This window comes from Corapipo altera, unplaced genomic scaffold (genome assembly GCF_003945725.1).
Source record: "Corapipo altera isolate COAL_440 unplaced genomic scaffold, ASM394572v1 22b, whole genome shotgun sequence".
Taxonomy (NCBI): Eukaryota; Metazoa; Chordata; class Aves; order Passeriformes; family Pipridae; genus Corapipo; species Corapipo altera.
This window is the reverse complement of record NW_020884876.1, coordinates 1,529,486-1,549,715: the sequence shown is the minus strand read 5'-3', so window position 1 is coordinate 1,549,715 and position 20,230 is coordinate 1,529,486. Positions and strand designations below refer to the sequence as shown.

Sequence of the window (20,230 nt, the reverse complement as noted above, 5' to 3'; positions counted from 1 at the left end):
ACAGCTGGCATGTGATTTGGGGATATTTTCAACTTTATTTTTTGAAGTTTCCTTTGCAGACAATTGGTACAGACAAGAACAGTAGTCTAGAAAGATGTATGAGTGCCTTAAGCCCTTGCAAATCAATGCTAGCTAATTAATGGGTTTTGGAAAGAATTGTTACATTCACAGTGCTATCAAAGCAGTGTAAGTAGCCTTAGGGTTTGTTGATTTTCTTCCTTTTGCTTCTTTTATTCATCATCCCTCTTTGTTTCCTTTGTTCACACTGCTGAACTAGAACTGGAGATCTTCAGGTTGGAAACAGAGGTGTTCTGAGGGTGCCAGTGTGCCAGGATCACTGGTCAGTAAGAACTCGGCAGCTCTTAATGCAGCCGATGTCGGGCTTAGGAAACTGCTTGTCTGACATCTCAGTGGAAACCTGCCTCCTTTTTCTCTCTTAATGTCTTGTTTTGTGCTGGGTGTCAGCAGGACATAGCAGTTGGGCCAAATATCACCAGATTTTTACTGTTCTTTCAGCTACAAATAAGTTCTTGTCCTAAAAAAAGAGCGACTGGCAACTGGCACTTCATTTTTATGACAGCAGAATGAAGAAGGAAGGAAGCTGACCCAAGTGTACTGAGATTTGGCCGAGAAGTTCAAAGGTTTTCTTGGTAGCTGTTTGAACACTGTGTCCAGAAACTCATGGCAGACTGATCTGGGGATATTAAGGTGGAGTTATACATTGTTCTGCTTGTGTTCTTATCCTTGAACCTCTCTCCCCTCCAGAAACTAACTGGATAGGAAAAGAGGAAGGAGGAACCCAAAACCTAGCAGAAGTGCATGGATAAGAAATATTTTGGAGTCTTTTTCTCTTAGTTTTAAAACTCTTCTTTAATAATAATTTTTAAAACCCTGAAAAGGTACTTCAAACTATATTTTTTCCCCCACAGGAAGAAAACCCCACCAGTGTAACACTAATTCTGAAAGAATTACGTTAAGCAAAAAAAAACTTGTCAAACCCAAGTTTTACAGATGTATTTTAATCCATAGTTTGTGCCTATCTTTTATGGCTACATCATCCCTAACTGGATGGAACTGTAACTGGATACTGTAACTGGAAAACTAGAGTGCTTATCTTGGAGAGAACAAGGAAAACAGAACAACCTTTAATCAAGTAGGGGAGAGAATGGCGGGACAGGGCTTGGGAGGTCCCTAGGGAGGGTGTGAACATCAGTTCTGTATTTTTGGAAGCAAACTTGCACGATTTCAGTATCTAAAATGTGATGAAGGGTGAGAATTAGGCTGCCACTGAGCATGAAAACTTTCTGAAGCATATTGAGGTGAAGTTCAACATCACTAAAATTGGATCTCACTGTGCCAAACTGATGTCTTCCTGGTGATGCGAGTTTTCAGAATGGTAAAAGAATATAGTATGCACTGCTTATTCTGAAGACCTGAAGTGAAGAAATACTGTTTCCTCGGTTAATTTTAGTTTAATTACTGGTCTGTTAGATATATTCTTGCACTTCTGTTGTTCTTTGTCAAGCTTTTATATCTCTTCTGGGCTTCCTTCTGCTGAGATCATTTACCTTAATGGTACTGAGAAAAATGGTCTCAAGTCCTTGAGAATTATTTGCAGTTTTAAGACTGGGGTTATGGAAACTGACTACCAGAAAGTGATTGTGAATATCAGATAACTTTAGCTATTTGGGAACTGGGAGAAGGGACAGAGACCTATGAGGGGCAAAAGAGCAGCTGTGCTGTCTTGACAGGATTGTCTCTGCAGGGTTATTCTCAGGGGCCTCAGTCACTGATTCTTGATGAGTGAGAGTACTTTCAGAAGCTGTAGACTAGGCCAGAGTTAACCTTCTGAGTTAGTGGTGATGTAATGTGTGTGTGTTTTGTGTGTGTTACCTAGAAAAGTCTCATGAGAAGGGGGTTAGGATATTTCTAGCCTTTAAATGTATTGGTCCATCTTGTTAACTTGAAGATGTCTGCTACTGTGCAGTCTGTGTTGTGACTCCAGTGAGGTGGCAGATCCTCATGAAGGATTGCAAGTTTTCATCAGCATCTACAATTAGGGAAAAAACCTGATAGATTTCTCTTGAGTTTTCTCCGTTTTCCTCTCCATTGCTTTTTCCCAAGCACAGCTGCTTTAGCAGGGTATGGATAGCATATTCGTGGAGATTAAACCCTGTCCTCCCTCTGAGTTGTGGCTGTGGAGTAGCTGTGTTGCTGGTCAGACTGCCTTCTGTTCTCTATCTGCAGAGGAAGAAAACTTGTAACCTCATTCTTGTGCAGATCTAGCAAACTTATAGTTAGCTCAGAAGAAAAGTGGGCTTTTTATAGCATGGTTAAAACAGCTTGATGTTTTATGTTGGTGTTAATATGTGTCCATACAAACTTAAATACCACATCCTCATGGAAAAAGATGAGCGATGAGCTCTGGATGTGAAACTCATATTTCTAGGTCATTGGCTGAGAGTGTAACTTGGCAGAGGCCGGAGCTTGTTATCGTTTTGTGGTTTGCATTTGGTCTCCTTCCAGGTGTCAGGACCAGAGCACTGCCTGCTTTGAGGCCCTAACCCCTGACTGAGCTCCATAGTCACTGCACAGTCCCACCATGGCCAAACTGCTTCTCTGCTTCTCTCCCCCTCAAAAGTTGTTCAATTATTTATCTCGTCTGTGTTTTATTACTGTAGAACGATTACTGAGGTAGAGTTATCTTAGGATACATGCAGAATTTGCCTCTGTAACTGACATGCTGAGGAAGCTTGAAGTCCAAAACCTTGACCAGAGAGGTTGAGTTTTCTAGGGTTGAGTGGGAATAACTGGGCAACGCATAAAATCCCTTTTGGTAATAGTATACCTGAGCAAGAAGGAAGCAAGTATTACTTCATTTTCAAAATAATGCTGCCAGTATATTTATATATTGCAACTTGGGAGATGGCAGCATTGACTAGCTGTCTGTGCTGATTTTGGTCGTTAACCTAAGTGACCTTTTTATTAATTATATAATAGTACTAGAGAGTGCTACAGATTATCCGACCATTATTTTGTGATATCCTCTACTAGGAAATTTTACCCTCTCTTCCTGAAGAGGGACAAACATTGGAGAATTTTCAAAGTGGAATCTAAATAGTTTTTTAATTTTTTTCCCAAGTATATTTGTTCTTTTTATATTTGTGATGAACTGTGTAGTCTTTTAGATATGCAAATACTGCTGTCATTAATGGCCAAGCCATTGGTGATGTCAACTCATGTGGTTAAATGCTTAGTTACTTTTCAAGCCTCAAAACCTGGTAGTATTTAAATGATTGCAGTTCTGAATGTAGCTGTGACACAGTTGTCTTACATCCTTACAGGCTGCTCTCTTTAAAGTATGGTTTTATGTATAAACATGTTTTTATTCCTGTCCATCAACATGGAAGAGTCAGAATAGATTTTACCATACTTCATTTCGTAGGCAAGCATTTCTTTGCTGATAGACTGTGGATATTTTCCACGTCTTCCTACAAAAATACAAAACCTACTCTTTAATTTTTACCAGAAAACAGCATAGGAAATGCTGTGGCCATATTGTATAAATCACATAGCAGATGTAAATGTGAGATCTTATAAGAAGGAGAGCAGATGTTATTTAAGAGCTGAGGGGAACAAAGGTTGTGTGTCCAATGGGTTCATCCAGCAGCCAGGCACCAGGACAGGAATGCTCAAGGTGTCTGTCCAGCAAAAAGGCACCACAATGCTTGTGTCAAGCTGTTACATCCAGAATCCATGGCCATGGTATGAGAGCCAGGAATGCCAGATGCCACATTCTCCTTATCTCCCAGGTTCCTCTTCAGTTGCCAGTGGATTTTGGAGATGTGTGTTTGGAGCTGTCAGTGTTCCGAGTCTCCATCCTGTCCCTCTTCTGAGAGTCATTGCATGGTTCTTAGTCTCCAGATCTGGATGGGTTGTGAAACTGCAGATGGGTGCAGGGGGTGTGTCCAGGACCTGCTCACCTCAGAGTTGTTCATGCAGGACATGCTGAGAGCCTCACTTCCACTGGTGTCTCCACAGCCAGACCTTCCCATTCACACCAGTCTGACTTCTCAGTTACAGTTCTCTGTAACGCTTTTTGGAACTTATAACAATGTATTGAAACCAGATAAAGGTTCTTACTGTGGAGAGAGCAAACTACATTTTCAAGTAAATTAGAATCAGATAAAAAGTTAAAATGAAAGTCGAGGAAGGTAGGAGATATTTTCTGCCTGTATTTCCTCATACCAATATATACAGCTCGAATCTTTCAAATGACCAATTTAGCTGTGTATTTTGGAGTTGCATGGACAAGCATATGACAACCTATTTTTATTTCAGATGTGACTAGTCTCCTCCCATGGAACTGACAAAGAAACTGTTAGCTCTGAAACTTCAGTGTGTTTATGGTGGCTAAGAATAGCTCTGCATGGCACTTAGTATTGTCTTCTTACAGAAGTCCAGTTCGAGCGCTGACTGTGTCTGCGTGCTGTGTGAGATTTTTTGACAGGTTTGAGCTTCATCTGAAGACTTAAAGCTCTGAAGGTTGTCATCTGTTATCCTAAGGAGTTGCACAACTTTGAATTCTTGCTAAATAAGTTTACTTTTATTTGCACTAAGCATAGATAAATTTAGTCAGAAGTCTGATTAGAAATACAGAGTCTCATGCTTGTGTTTAAAATAATATTGTTAACTAGGGTTTCATGTGAACTCATGCTACCTTTTGCTGTTAAAGACTTAAAAAGTGCTGAGAAGCCTCAAAATACAACTCACACTAACCACAGAAGCAAAGCAAATTTGGATAAGTGACCTAGTGAACAATTGACCTAGTGAACAATCCTAAATTTTATATGTATCTGTTAATTTTCATATTCATCAAACATTTTTCCTCAAGAAAAAATGAAAATAGACATCCCAGACCATCAATAAATTAAGCAGCTGATATTGCTGGTTTTCTTTAGACTTTGATGAATGAAAGGACTTGGCTCAGAATAGTGTATTTGATAAACAGAAAAACACAGACAACTAACTACACCTAATTTAAAAACAGAATTTACAACCACATTGTAAGATATGTGTATGCCAACACAAGCACATTTGTGTTTTAGTTGAAAAAATAATCAGCCTCTCCTATGTGCTGATAACTCTTTGGTTGCTTTTGCTGGGAGCTGAAACCCATTAGAGTTGAATTTTCAGAAGAAGTGATCCCTTCAGTGCATGACAGAAATCTTTGTTCAGGGAAATGTTCAGATAATTTATTTTTTTTACTGTTAAATTTAGGTAGTTACCTAGATGTGCAAAAAATTGTTGTGTTTGGGGGTTTTGTTTGTTTGTTTGTTTGTTTTTTGTTTGATTCCTCAGCAAAATTACTGAGGAATGTTGATTTCTCTTTTTCTGTTTTTCTCTCCTTGACGTGTTTGTGTTAAATGTGACAGATTAAGTCTAATTTCTTTTCCTTTTCAGCCTATATGTTTGTATGGAGTATTACTTGGCAAAGCTGACAGAATCTTGAGTGTGGAACAGTTGTTCTTTTCTGAAATCGATATTTAATGCATGGACATTTTCTGTCCCTGATCTGTGTATGCTTGAGCATGTTCCAATGCCTGATTGTATTTGTTAGTTTATTCTTTTTTTGTTGTTTTTAATCCTTGTGTCTAGCTTTAATCTAACACTTCAATTTCCAAACCATACTTTGATATCAGAAATACTATTATGATGTTTCTGAGTACTTCACTAGACAGTTACTTACAAAGATGTGAAAATGCTCTGTAAATGGACCCAGTCTGGTCTAATGTATTGGTTTTGAGCTTTAACTTGTAGAAATATTTTTCATCTGAAATAATAATGGAACATATTAAAGTAGATTCTGTTGGTTTCTCTATAAATTTTTTAAAAGAAGTTGTTTTGAGTGGGGTTTTTTCCCTTTTTTAAAAAATTGTACATGATTTGAAGTTCTTGGTTACTTTCTAACTGATGTTCCAGAGTCCTTTTCCAAAATAGACTTTTACCGCAAAACTGCCAACATTCATTATTTTTTTGCATTTGCTCAGGAAAGGTATCAGTTTGACATTAATGAGGATAATTGAGGATAATGAACATAATGAGGATAATGAGGAAAAGTATTTTCCTCTTTCAGCTGGGAGCTGGAATTGCCCTCTTCTCGCAAGGAAAGAATAAGTAGGCAGTGAAGGGAGGGAAGGCTAAACAAACTACCTTGGGTTGTGCTCTGCAAAAGAACTCTTTGCAAAAGCTTTTGGCTTCTGACACAGTCTTTTTGGAAATAATATCAAGCATAAATTTGTTCAGCATTTTGACTGTTTCTTCTTGCAGTACAGTGCACAAATGGGATAGTTTTGTATCCTCAAACTGAGGATGTGGAGTTTTGTTTTTCCAGTGAAATGTGAAGTAGGAAAGATGAGATGAGGTATTTAAGTTTCTGTTTGCTGTTAACAAAGACTGTGGTCATTTTGATGTATCTTTTCACTGCTGCCTTTGCCTCCCTTCTGCTTTTTAGTTTAACATCACTTAGCATTGATATAATTTTATTGCCTTTGTTAAGCTCATGCTTAATATAGGATTCAGAGCATCAGTGTGCTTCCAGCCTGGTGCAGCCTTTGATTTGATAGTCCAGGAAAGTGAAAATGGATTTACTTGTAGCAGCACACGTTCTGTTCTCTGCCACGCTTCCCTCACCCCTGTGGGCTGAGCAGGGCATGCCTTCTGTACCAGTCAGAAAGGTCCTGGGGGAGAAAGTGTGAATGCATGTTTACCAGGACACTTACCTGTTGCTTGAGAAGTTGACTGTCATTCTGTAGCTCTCAAACTGGAGTCGCATCAGCCAGGAGAGGGAGTGAAGAGAAACCAAAGTGCCCCCAGCAAGCTTAAATTTGTGCAATAGGAATCTACATCCCCCTTGGAAACTTCTTCTAAAAAATAAAAAACTCCAAGAGTTAGAACTGAGGGAAAGTTATGTGGTGCTCTCATGAGTTATGGCCTCTCTGCCATTACATGAATGCACAGTACCATCTAAAAACATGATAACTATGAATGGTATGGTGATGACCCTGAGCTTATAGATCCCCCATGAAAGCCAGGGAATACTACTGGCTGAGACTCAGTGGTGGCTTGTTTTACATTTTCCAAAGTGCAGGTGGATCAGAAGAACTAACAGAACAAACCGATGTTATGCAGTTCTATCCTTGCTCTCCATATTCAATGGGAAATTGAAATCTTTGTGCCTGTTGCAGTAATAAAGCTACATAAGAAATAAGCATCAGACAGTACCCTTTAAAATTAGTACTGTAAGCTTTTTTTTTTGGCAATTTAATCATACTGGAATAAAATTTCTTCTGAATTTGTATAATTACTGAAGGTATGACTTGCAATGCTGTGGGAGCCTAACTCTGAGGATAGGAGGTAAAGAAACAACCTCAGGGGGTTTTTATGTTTATGTGGTTATTTTTTTGAGAGAATGCAAAATTTGTAAATTAGTGAACTTTGGTGGTTATATGTGCTCAGTTGTTATAGTTCAGTCTTTTGAAGGAAACTGAGATACCAGGATTCATATCTACATACTTTGCTGGTGCAGTGCAAAGTAAGGTCATGTTAAGTCATCACAAGGTCTACTGGGAAAGGAGACAGTGGGTAACAGGTGTGTACTTGAGTTGGTATCGTTTCTCTATGAAGTTTGCAGCTTGATTACAGAACTGTTTTCCAGCAGAAATTCATATATTAAGTCTAACTTGCTTTATTATACATGCAACCTTAAATTGAATTGAAAGCTACAGTTGTATGAAACCTCAGGACAGTAAAAGCATTTCTGAAAATTACCACTGAGAATTTAACTTACAGCCCTGAACCTTTACATTCCTGCCATTGTCCTGCTTCCATATGTGACGGATTGTGTTCTAGGTGGGGGACAGATGAGGCTTATCCTTTACATTCTTTTAAGCTGATCTTGCATCGTGGGAGCAGCTTTCTGACAGTGAATCAAAACATGTTAAATATATTAGTAGTTTGGAAGTAAAGATTTTTATGAAATGCAAAATATGATTTTTAATTAAAATATTTTATCTGAAGAGGTTTTTTATTCTGGCAATTGTTCTAGAAAAGGAATTACATAAGCTACATTTTTAATGGTCTGACACTTTAATAGTCAGGATTTCCTGATGGCATGCCATAATCAAGAGTGACTGGGTAGGACTTGAGACAATTGAGTTCAAACTGATTTCCTCTTCCCCCTCCAGTTTTTGTGCTGTATCACATTGTTTTCCAGTGTGTATGGTTTGGTCTTTTGGCATCTTGTGCTATCAAAATTACTTTTTAATTTTTCTTTTTTTCCTGTCTGATAATAATCTACATGCATGGTCTACCATAGAAGGCTCTGTGAAGTGAGTCACATAGTGAGTTGTACTTCTTGCATATGCTCATAGCAATTTCAGCCAGTATTTCCTATATATGTCCTAGCTGTTAAGTTCTTAAGGATTTTTTTAAATGTGAATATGTAAAATTTGTCCTAAGTTCATCTTTGTGAGTTGTTTTTTAAATTTTATTTTAAATTTGTTGTTTGCTGTGGTAGTCACTTGCACCATAGGTAGGACATTCTGCCCTGTCATCCCATACTAAGTTAGAATTACACAGCACTAGAGATCAGATGAGCTTCAGCAATGTCTTTGAGACTGTAGCTTCTAGCAGCCTTTGCTGCCGTCAAATCCAGCATTCTCAGTGGACAGAGGGAGCCCAATAACAACTAATAGTCTATTTCTGACTGACTGCCCTGGATATCATGACACTATCCTGACCTCTTTTTCAATCATTAAATCAGAGCTGACCTCTTTTTCAGTCATTAAATTTCTTAATAAAAGTATTTGTGTGTTCTTCTGTCAATATAAAATACTCATTCATCTGATTTAGTTGATTGTACATTATGCACGTGGCTGTTGTTTATCGTGTTCAGTGCCAGTTCTGTAGAGAAACAGGTTCTCTACATACAGTATGAGGATGGAGGTTTAGAAAGAACATTTTGTGGAGTTGCTACTTCTCACCTATATATAAAGATAAGAGAAATAACTACCACAGTCCATAGTGGCAAAGCCAGTAGGATTTACTTGGAGAAATTCATAGCCCATTTTCTCTCTTCTCATGTGTCTAAATTTAGGCAAAATAAGTATTTAAGAATATTTTCCTGATTTTATCTCTGTAATTTATTTTATCTTTCTGTCTGTTCTAGAATTTCAGGGAGGAAATTATATACCTATTTTAATTTGAGACTTTTCGAAGGGACTACAAGAGATGAAGTCTCGTACAGGGACTGGAGTGTTTTGTGGTTAGAGTTTGCTCAGCCATTAAAGCAGCTAGACAAGAAGAATGTCTTGTTCTCTTCACAATAATTCCTCAAAGAGTGCCTGAATACTAGTATGAAAAAGGGGAAAAGGTGCAACATGGCAGAGAATATAGCAAAATGTCTCCAGAAGATTATGGTGAGAGGGACTTCAGAAGGGAAAGAGACCTTTCAAAGACTTTTTGTGTTCGTCACACGGGAAACTCACTTCATACATGTCAGACAATGTTCACAGACATTCATACATCTCAGACAATAGAAAAGATGGAGGAGAAAATGTCTTCTAAACTTAAATGTTTGGGGTTTGGTTGGCTCGTTGGTTTTCTTAATAACAAAAATATCACTTCTAAGTTTGATGCTATATTACTGAAATGTACTTCTTTCATTTTTTCCCTTGTGGGAGACTGGTTACATTTCTAGAAGACATTATACCAAAGGAAAATCTGAAAATCACAATTTAAGAATGAAGTTATCAGAGATATTAACAGGATTGGGGAAAAAGACTACTGAATCTTTGGAAGGACATAACTATGTGTCATAAGTTACATAGCAAAGCTTCAAATTTGAGGATCATTTGTAGCAGCAAGACTGCTAAGGGATTGTAATCTGACCCAGATACCTAGAAAACTGAATATTGCCAGATAAGGGTTTTTTATGCCTTAGAATTTCTGCTATATTGTTGTGTTGGCAAGAAGTAACGTATCTCTTACCATTCTTGCCTGTTTTTTCAGAGGCTTTGAAAGGAGAAAACAAGCTTCATGTGAGTACTTGTAGCTAGACAATTTAGCAGCTGCTCTCTAGGTTGAGTCAACTTTCTGTAAAGAAAGGATGTTCAGGTTTGTTGGGGCAGAAAACTAATCTTTGTGATAAAACTCAGAAGATTTCTGTGAAGTTTTTGTTCTGTGGTTTGTTTTTTTCTTTTTGTCCAAATGAAAGCTCAGCTGTTGTAGTACCAGTTCCCACAATAAACTCAAAAAGACTTTCTGTTTTCTCTCCCAGAGTATCCTTCATGTTACAGCCATATGGTTAATTAGCTACTTGTTGAAATAAATTTATCTTCTTTTTATTGATGGAGCATTCATTTATGTTTCTTTGTTCCAGAGTTCAGCTAAAATGAATATAAACATATCTGAATCTCCTTAGATAAATTGTCAATAGGGAAGTGTTTCTACTGCAGCAGTAAAATTTAAGTTCCAATTTAGTCATGGGGGGAAGTTATCAATACACATATAACTTCCTCTTCACTGAAAGGTTTGACTTGGCTTTACAAACCTTACGCTGAACCATATTGCTGAATTAAGCCAGTTGTAAGCCTTTCATCTTTTCAGGTAGGTAATCCATTCGTCTTACAAACATGTGACATATCATAAATGCATGACAGAACTACCAGCTACTATTGCTGGTTGTTTAATTAGTTTCATCAAAATCACTTAAAATTAGTAAATGAGAGAGAGAGAGGTGAGTAAGGATTTGCAGTCTGGGCTTAGTCCATATGGCCTGTTAATGAGATAATAGTCCTTCTTTGACTGTTCATGTAGTGTAATTGGACAAATGTGGAGCCATAGACTTTGTTAAACATCTTCCAAAGAAAATTCACTGTATACTGCAAACACAGAGAAGTAGGAGAGAATTCCATAGCTCATGTTGCTGGATAAATGAGTCATGTGGTCTGAATTGAAAATAATATGTTTGTTCATCAGGAACTATATATCCAGATTAAGGTATGAGAAATAGGGGAGAAAGAGCAGGTTCATTTTTTTGGTCATGTATATTCTAATGTATTTGGACTGATTTCTGTTTCTACCACTGTATCTGTATTTGCAGTGTTACCAATCAGTAGGTGTGTTTTATGTAAAGCAGAGGAATATCAAGGTATCACACTCTATGAAAATGTGTGGTCAGTGGCCCTTAATAGATATTTAATTTCACTGCCAACAACTGTGGGTTTTATTCACATTATTTAGGATATGTTGTAAAGTGACATGGGTGTATTTTCAGGAGCCTGCTGTGCCTGTCCCTTCACTTTCACTTTTTTATACCAGTATCAAGATTACTATTCGTATCAGGTATGGGTTTTGTTAAGCACCTTCTAAGAATGCCTCAAAAAATGGTATTGAGCAGAAACTCATTGTCTTGGTCCATCTAAGCACATTATTGAGAGTAATTTATATGACTGAAAAAAATCAGAATAGCATTTGTATATAATCTGATGTACTTAAAATGAGTAAATGTTTTACAGGTTTGCAATGTCTTTTATTGTAATCTCTTAGGACAGTTTAAGGTTAGTAGCATCTTGCTGGTAGATGAGTGTTAATGAAATAAAGGGGAAAGTCTGGATAAATGCAGTGTAATGCAGAAGTATCCACCATCTGTGCAATGACTGATGACTCCAGCACTTGTGTGATGCTGGTGAACCAAGAAACCAGAGAGAGCCACGTGTGCTGCGGTGCTGGCTGAGGATGAGGTCAGCAGGGATTCAGTACAGCCAGAGCTGGTAGGGCAGTGATGAATCCAGCTTATGGACAGGCTTCATGCAGTGGTTGGTAGTGTTACATAGTTTGGACAAAACCCAGTAAAGTAGACCTGGCTGGTCTGATGTGCTGTCACATGCTTCAGCAACCCAGGTAAACTGCCTGGATCAAGGATAGCAACTGCATCCTCCCATCAACACTCTGAAAGCAAATCCAAGAAATACTAGTCAGAATGGCTCTTTTTTTATATTTGTCTGTAGGTTGGAGGCTGAGATCTGGAATGTGCACCAGTTGTTAGAGCAGTATATGTTGAACTTCACTGTGTTCATAAAGCTGTTCACCATTTCTTTCATTCAAGTCATAAGATTTTTTTCATTGGTAGAAGTAAGGGGACTTTGGAAACTTAGAAAGCTGATGATCAACAGGAATTTTAGAATTGTGAAATAATGATAAACTTTTTGAAGAAGTTGTCTGCTCTAGAAAACAGATGGCTGGTCTGTGACACAGGAAACCTAGGTTTAACATTTGGGATCTGCTCATAATTTGTTGGGATGATTCTGGATAGGTTGCTGTCTCTTTTGAGCATTGACATCCTTATTAGGAAAAAATGATTCCTTTGGTAAAATAACTAAAGATTTGTTGTTGTGAAACACTCTAACAATCACTACAGATATGTTTCCATGTATATTAATATCACTTCTGTGAGGCAGGATAACATGTTCTAGATGTTATCAGAGTAGAAGACAAGGAGATTAATTAAAATTCCTTTAAGTAACCACACATAATATTTTTAGTCTTTGGAAATTTTCTTATTGTCAGTTGGACATTCAAACCTTAATCTGCAACAAGTATCACAGGAAATATAGAGTACCTGTGAAAGTACACATGCTGCAAAAATAATAGTAAAAAACTTAGTTGTTAAAGGTGAACTGTCTAAAATTATCTACTGCTTTAGCAATGAATTAAAAATAGCAACCAAGAATATAATATGCTTGATGAAAATTATGGAGGCCCCTCAAAAGCGTGTTGAGTATGCTTATTTTATAGTTGGATACTTTATTTTAAGAATGCATAAAATAATTCTAGATGTATTTTCAGATATCTTTAAAGAGGTGATAGAAGTTTTGCTTCAGTCTGACCATTTCAACTTCCTGAGAAGCAGCAGCAACTGAAAGCAAATTTCAGTTAAAGCAAAAAACAAGAAAAACTTAGAAAGTACTATTTAAAGAACATATGAAGTGCCAACACTCAGCTGAGTGTAAAGTAGTATCCAAAAATACATATGAAAGCTAAACCTCATTGTTTTGTATTAGCTATGAAGTAAAATGGACTCATCAACTGTCAGAGGCTGGGGTGTGTTTGTTAGCTTTCGATGCCCGCTTTGCGTGTTTGAATCCTGAACAGTCTCATTGGTAAATAGGACGCTACTTATATCCTCAAATACTTGATGCATTTGGGCTGTGCAGAGAGAAACAGGATGATAAAAATAGTATTCTTTAATACCAGCTTTGGTATCAAATAACCTTTCCTGGTTCTGGACACTTGTGTTTAACATGAAACAACTTTGTTTCTCATTTCGCATACATCAGGGCGTGTTGCCTTTTGACCTAGGAGTGTGTTGTCTGTCTAATTATCCTTTGTATTGTTTTACTGTTCCTTGCAACTATCCAAACAATTTGGTGTGGCCCTAGCAACCAAACAATACTGTTTAACAAAGATTTCCTTACTTGCACTTGCTCCCAGATTTCCCACGTAGCAGTAGCTCACATCAGAGCAAACAAACAGGATATTGTTTCAAGTGAATAATGTTCACTGTTTTCAAGTGATTTATGAAAATAGTTTTTTAGTTTTGAAGTGTTGCAAGTGGTATGGTTTCTGGTTCCAGATTTTATCTGAAGTTCTGTAGAATAGTCCATGTTTTCAAGATTCAAAACAATGTTTGAAACATTTTCGGTGGCAGCTAAGAGTAAAGAATGGCTTATGCTGTGATGGCAAAGAGTAGCAGAAATTACTTAATCCTGTCCTGTAATGAGATTTTTTTTTTCCCATTAAACATATTTAAAATCCACATAGACCCTTCCTACAATGTTATTGATTGCAACCTCATGAGTAAATGAATCCCACTGAACATAATTATACTAGATAATATTGTTGTTTGACCTAGTTAAGAAATCCAATAATAGATTTTGACTTTTCTCTTAGGAACTGTTATATATCATCTTATTAAACATCGTCAGGCTCCCTCCTGTTTTCCCTCCTGCATGTTTGTTTTCTTTGTGTGCTTAACTAACTTAGTAGTTTTACAAAGCAGATAAAACCATGACCATTGGCATATGCAAGGCAAGGGTCATTAATGTGAACCATTAGTGCTCTCATGAATGAGTCCTCAGCAAGTTCATGGATGAAAGTACATTCTAGTAATTTTTTCTGCCTTTTGCATACTCTGGCATTTTAGCAAAACTAAGATATTTGTAATACTCTTGTGGCAGTGTTCATAATTGCTTCAGTTTGACAGCTTTCTCTTGTTTTTTTACGAGGATAGGTTTATTACTACCTGAAGAGTTTCTGCGTGTGAACACTTAGATTAGGAACGCATATGACTGTAGGATAGCTTGGACTCTGTTTTGCTGCCAGAAGAGTAAGAAGGCAATTCTTGTTCCTGTATTAACTCTCCTCTTTGTGCTGGCACACATGTATGTGTGGTATGTGCATTGTATAACTGATGGTGTAAAATTAATGTGGGGACAGTAATTAACACTCATGCTGCTTTTCCAGTTCAGTTCATTGCACAGCTGCACGCTTGTGTTTGCTTGCACAGGAGGAGGGTGGTACAGGGAGTGAGGTGGTTGGGAGGGATTGCATCCCTTGACAGTACTGCAGTTTATGCCATCTGAAGGGGGCTGTGTGAAACTATAGCTGAGCAGTGGGGTCCGTGGCATTGCTGGTGGATCTAAGGCTGTCCTGTCACCACATTTCTTTGGCTTCATGGTCATGCACTCTGCCTTGCACTGAAATTTCTGCAGCACTTATGGGAGCTAGTTGGGTTGTAGTCTAGTTGCTTCTTTTTTTCTTGCCAACGTTAGATTTTTGTCCAGTTTACCCATTCCTTATGATGTCCCATGAGTCTGGGGAGAGGATTTGCCTGGGTTTAGATCAGTGTAGGCAACCTTGGGGTTTCATCCTTAGTGAGAGAAACTGTTTTATAGTTTTGAAAGTTAACACACTAAGATGGTCCCTTACTGAAGATTAATTTACTAACATGAAGTAAAGATAGTATTTCAAAGATAATCAACTGTCAATGTTTTCTTGATTCTTAAATGACAGCGACTTTTTGAAGGTGATATTTTGAAAACTGAGGATAGAAGTGTATTGTGTAAACACACTACTAAGACTTGCCTACATAAAGTAAATCTAAATATAGTTTTGAATTGAGGACCACAATAGTCTTAGTTTCTCTATAGAGTGAAAACAACTGCTGAGTATCAGCTTCTCACTCTTCAGGAGTGGGAATGAACTGGAGCTCTGGCATAGTCCCTTCCATCTGGATAATGGGAGGATTATGGCATACTCCAGTAGGTAAGTCTAGAATGAGCTGGAGCAGCTGCTTTGCTAAGTTTCTTTGACCAGACATAGCTAATGATGTTAAAAAAGAGATTTAAACCCTCTCGTCTTTCCAGTCTGTTTGCTTCAATCTGTGATTTAAAATAAGAGAATCCAATTTGTCTGTTGATCAGAATAAAATTTCAACTTTCTTAGAAACTGTCATATTTAGGATAGAAGCAACTGCCTGTTTAGAAATGTGTGGTATCTGTTATGGGTCATTAACTACTCAAATTTTTATTTTGTTTATCTACAGATGGAGGTGAAAGGAGAGTTGTTCAAAATCTCTATGTTGAAGCATTTTTCTGTTTTGCCTATCTCATAGCTGATATTTCTGTTTCTTACCTGCTGTGGCAGGGAAGGATATATTCCTTCTTTTCACCTCTTCTCAAACCTCTGTGCTCCTGTTCTTGACACACAACCCATCTCCTTTGTTTCCTGGGCTGCCTTTGGAAGAATTGGGTCTTAAGGATGACAAGAGTACAGTTGCTGGAGAACGTAGACATTGTAAAGAAATGAAATATTTTTAAAATGCCTGACACATTTATGCTTCTGTACTTGTACTAAGGGATGAGCCAATCATCAGATGTGGGATGAGAAAGAATTTTCTTTGAAATTAGATGTTTTGAGTTGTCATTTTTCTTTTGCAGCATGTACTTTGTTCTGTTTCTTAATGCTTTGTGTACTTCCATCTAGTGAACTTCCACTGTGGGGATCTAGATCACAGCAGTGTCTATGATGTCTTGTTGCCTGGGCTATGTGGGACATGCTTTTCTGTGTCTTTTAGGATCTCTGTTAATGAGATCAGAGTGCTAGATTGAAGTGTTTGAGGATGTTCAGAAATGTCTTAGGCATGTGTGGTGTTTGCATGTTGTTCTGGTGTCACCCCCAGTTCCTGGGGACTCAGTTGTGTCACCTTGGCAAGTCCTTCCAGCCTCGAAGAAGGCATACTGCAGTTTATGTACAGGAAAAAATATACATTCCTCCAAGTAAACAGCAAGTTTGTACATTAACATAGAGAAAAAACCAGGACATATGTAGTACTCCCAACATTATGCAAGGTAACCTTCCTTTTTGATTAGAAGCGAAGGTAGTTGGGGGGGGACGTTCAGTTTTCACTCCTGCAGAATTGCTCACTTCACTAATGCATTTGATAGATGATAAATTTCAATGGAAGTTGAGGAAGACTGCGAAATGTTACATAAGATGTAACTTTCTGAATTGAGAGAAGAAATGATAAATGGCAGAGACTCAAACTTGAGCAGATGTGAAGTACCAAAAGTGTGGTCTCCATGGCAACCGGTATTTTCATAAATATAAATAAGTTGAACACTGAAAAAAAATGTTTAAAAGTTGTGGATAATATTTAGCTAATAGGGTTTGCACATGTAAAAATTGAGAACGTGTAAAAAAATTGGCAAGTTAAGCAAAATAGACCAAGTGCATCTCCTCACATTTTACCTGCAAAAAACCTGAAAAAAGCTTACCTGAGCAAATTTTGAGAGGTAATACAATAAAATAGACTGAAACCAGGCTCAGACTATGACTGTCTTAGGAAAATAAAATCTTAATATCAGTAGATAAGAATTGTTAATATCAATTCCTAATATCAGGTAAAAAATAACCTCTGCTGTCATGGAATATGCTAGAGAAATATCAGACCTCTTTGGGTACATCAGAGTCATCTTTAAGAGATGTCAACAGTTAGTTTGACTTACATTGTACAAGACAAGAATTGCAGTTATTTACTCTCATTGTTATGTGTTGTGTGTTCTGAAACATGATTTTCAGTGCTGCAATTAACATTGCTGGCAGCTTTGATGATAAATGAGTACTTAGGAATAAAAATAAAATTAAAGGTGGATAACTATGTAAATTTCATATATGACAGTTTCAGTATAAAGGTGAAAGCATTAATTCTTAGCAAATTAGACTAATATGTCTGGAGTTATTTATACTGATTAATTAATATTTCTTATAGGGAACAAATCTTTAAACTTTTATGACTAGAGAGTGTAAGAAGATTAGTTAGCATGACATGTCTAGAAAAGGTTTGCATTCTTGTTAGGAAAATCAGCTTACTGACATAAACTGCCAAGGAAATATTTCTCTTGAAGATATTTGAACACCACGTAGAAACTTGAACTTCATGCATGATCTATAAAAATGGAATCAAGCAGATGCCTCTCACAATATAGGGGGACCCTATATTGTAACTCTTTATTCCATGTAACCTTTTACATGGAACCTTTTGATTTTTAGTCATATGTTGAAAGCTCTAATCTTTATCATGGTCATCATAGAGCATTTTATCAGTAACAGAAATGAGCTACATTGTAAACCCTCATGCAACTTGAGTAGAAATTCCCACATAATTAAAACAAACAAAAAATTTCTTGTTGTATGTTACAGCTAGTTATTTCCTTCTTCTGGTTTAGAGAATTTACTGTGTGAAAATGTGTCTGTGATGAACAGGAAAGTGACAGCATTGTGTTTAAAAGCTCTGCTTTATAGCTTGATGTTTTTCTTGTTTGTTTTTTTTCTGTAGCCTCCACGCCACCCAGCAGAGTAAATAAACGTAGAGTTTCTCCAAGTGTTGTTTCCACCTGGGAGAAGAGAGGCATCATCATGTCTAACATTACTATTGATCCAGATGTCAAACCTGGCGAGTATGTCATCAAAAGCCTCTTTGCTGAATTTGCTGTTCAAGCTGAAAAGAAAATTGAACTTGTAATGGCTGAACCTTTGGTGAGTCCTTTTTTCATAGTATCCCTTGAAATTGTCCTGCTTTTTTTCTAAAATAGGCTGATTTATCATATGTATGGTTACTGAAAAAAACCCCATCCCCAGATACTGACTTTTCAAAGGGATTACTCAAAGCATAAACAGGCTTCTGCAAACATGGTTGCTACCTGATTATGTTTTATTGACTTGTGTTAAAAGTGTTACGTAGTAGTTACTGGAAACAAGACCCCTTAGGATCCATAAGTTCTGTGAAGTTATAAAAGAAAATAGCAACAACAAAAAGTGTTCCTTCATTAATACTGTGAAGTGTGTTTCCTGTCAGTGTTTCTTTGAAGTAATTCTTGGACAATATACTTTCAAGAGAAGATGCATTTGGTTTGTTTTCCAAAGTAGTCAGAATATATTGCAGATAAGGCAAAAATGCAAAAATCTGTTGGTCATCCAGACTGCATGATCTTGAAATAAATGGATCTCTTTTAATTTGGAAATCTCTGGGGGAAAAAAACCCACAACAAACCCAACTTTTTTTTTTTTTTTCAACTTGGATATCTGTTGAGTAGGTGAGACACTGTGGCTTGCAGAAGGCTTCTGTTTGGAACTCCTACTTTCTGAAGTGTTCCTGTGCAGAAGTGCATATGTGAGCACTTGAGCCCCAATTCTGAAACTTAAGGAAAAAATGTTATTAAGAAGTGATCCAAAAGAACACAAAAATGGGGCTAAACATGTTTTGTGGGGTCACTGATGGAATTATCTTCAACTACAGCCATTAGTAGATCAAAAGCTGAAGGAAATGAAACATTTCTTTATATGCACCTACTTAGTTATACATTATACATACGTTTTTGTGCACCAGGCAAGCCTACGACTTTAACATAGCTTGTCTCTTTGCTTAGAGACATCCAGAAGAGTCATGTATTCAGGAGGGTTTCCTAAGAAAGCACAGAAACTTTGTAGCAAAAGAGGCACAGAAGTAGTGAAGGGTACCTGGCTAAGAAATGAGAGGTGAGCTGTGGGGGAGGTGATGCTGTGGGAGGAGAGGCAGGTAGCTCCACTCTCCATCTGTGTGCCAAATGCTGCTGCCTCAGCTCCTTTTCCATTCATCTGCTAAACATACTGGCAGGGTGGTGCTTGGCCAGAGTGACACAGTCTGTCTGTAATTGAGATAAGCTGAAGAGGGCTTTTGCTGTAGACACAGATAGTTTGGTGTTGAATCTTCTAAGTGGAATACTGGTAGCAAGGTAAGTATAATAGCCCTAGAGTTCACTTGTGCCTAGACCACATTAAATAAATCCTCTGACAACGATCCCAGGCTGTGTCTCCTTGCCACACTGTTGACTGTTAATTAAACAAATGTTTTTAAATCTGTTAATCATACAAAATCAACACAACCAGGCAGATTAGAAATTAGAAACCCCATGAAACTAATGAAATAATGCACTTTTCAAAGAGCGATTCCCAGCTCTGTTGTCTGGTGAGGTTTTATGGTGATTACATGAAGTCTACCTTAGTCAGAATCTTTTACTAATAAGATTCTGAAATTAATATTTTGCGTGTATACAGTATGTATAAAATTCTTTGGGTTAAAATAAGAAAATGATATGGCTAGAGTAGTCATTTCTGAAGGTTTTAAACAATTCTGTCAGAGTTCATTTGCTAAGCTGAATTCCTTTAAACAAAATGTATTTTAATGGAATCAAATGTAATTTATATGTATAGCCAGCTTTCCTTATTTTATATTGGTGGAAAGGAAGGACGATATAGAAAACCAGAAAATTAAAAGAGGTGCCAAAAGCTGCGGAAAAGTGAAACAATCTGAGCCTTTGTAACATAAAGAGGTAGAAGGAAATCCTTAGGTGTCTCACTGAAAGGAAATACTAAAAGTACTAAAACAGGTTTATTTTTGTATTAAAGTATTGAATATTCAGTTCTAGTGTATGAAATTTAAAAAAAAAGATAAAAGAGTGAAGGGGTACTGGAAAGGCACTGACTGTGACTGGAAAAAAGGCCTTAATGGAAGAGAGGAAAGCCCTTTATCATTTTAGCGTTATTTGATTTTGTGGAATGACTTGGCTAC

At 37.3% G+C, this 20,230-nt stretch overlaps 1 protein-coding gene across 14 annotated transcripts in view; it reads left to right on the top strand.

Moving 5' to 3' along the window:
* Positions 1 to 20,230, top strand: part of FRYL (FRY like transcription coactivator) — a 165,378-nt gene that overhangs the window by 48,961 nt on the left and 96,187 nt on the right. For all 14 annotated transcript variants that reach the window (XR_003526494.1, XM_027636270.1, XM_027636271.1 and 11 more), the window contains one exon: positions 17,960 to 18,159. Coding sequence is in view for 13 of the 14 variants with exons in the window: in XM_027636271.1 (XP_027492072.1) it covers positions 17,960 to 18,159 (200 nt within the window). In the remaining variant the exon portion in view is untranslated. The remainder of the gene's footprint in view (positions 1 to 17,959; positions 18,160 to 20,230) is intronic.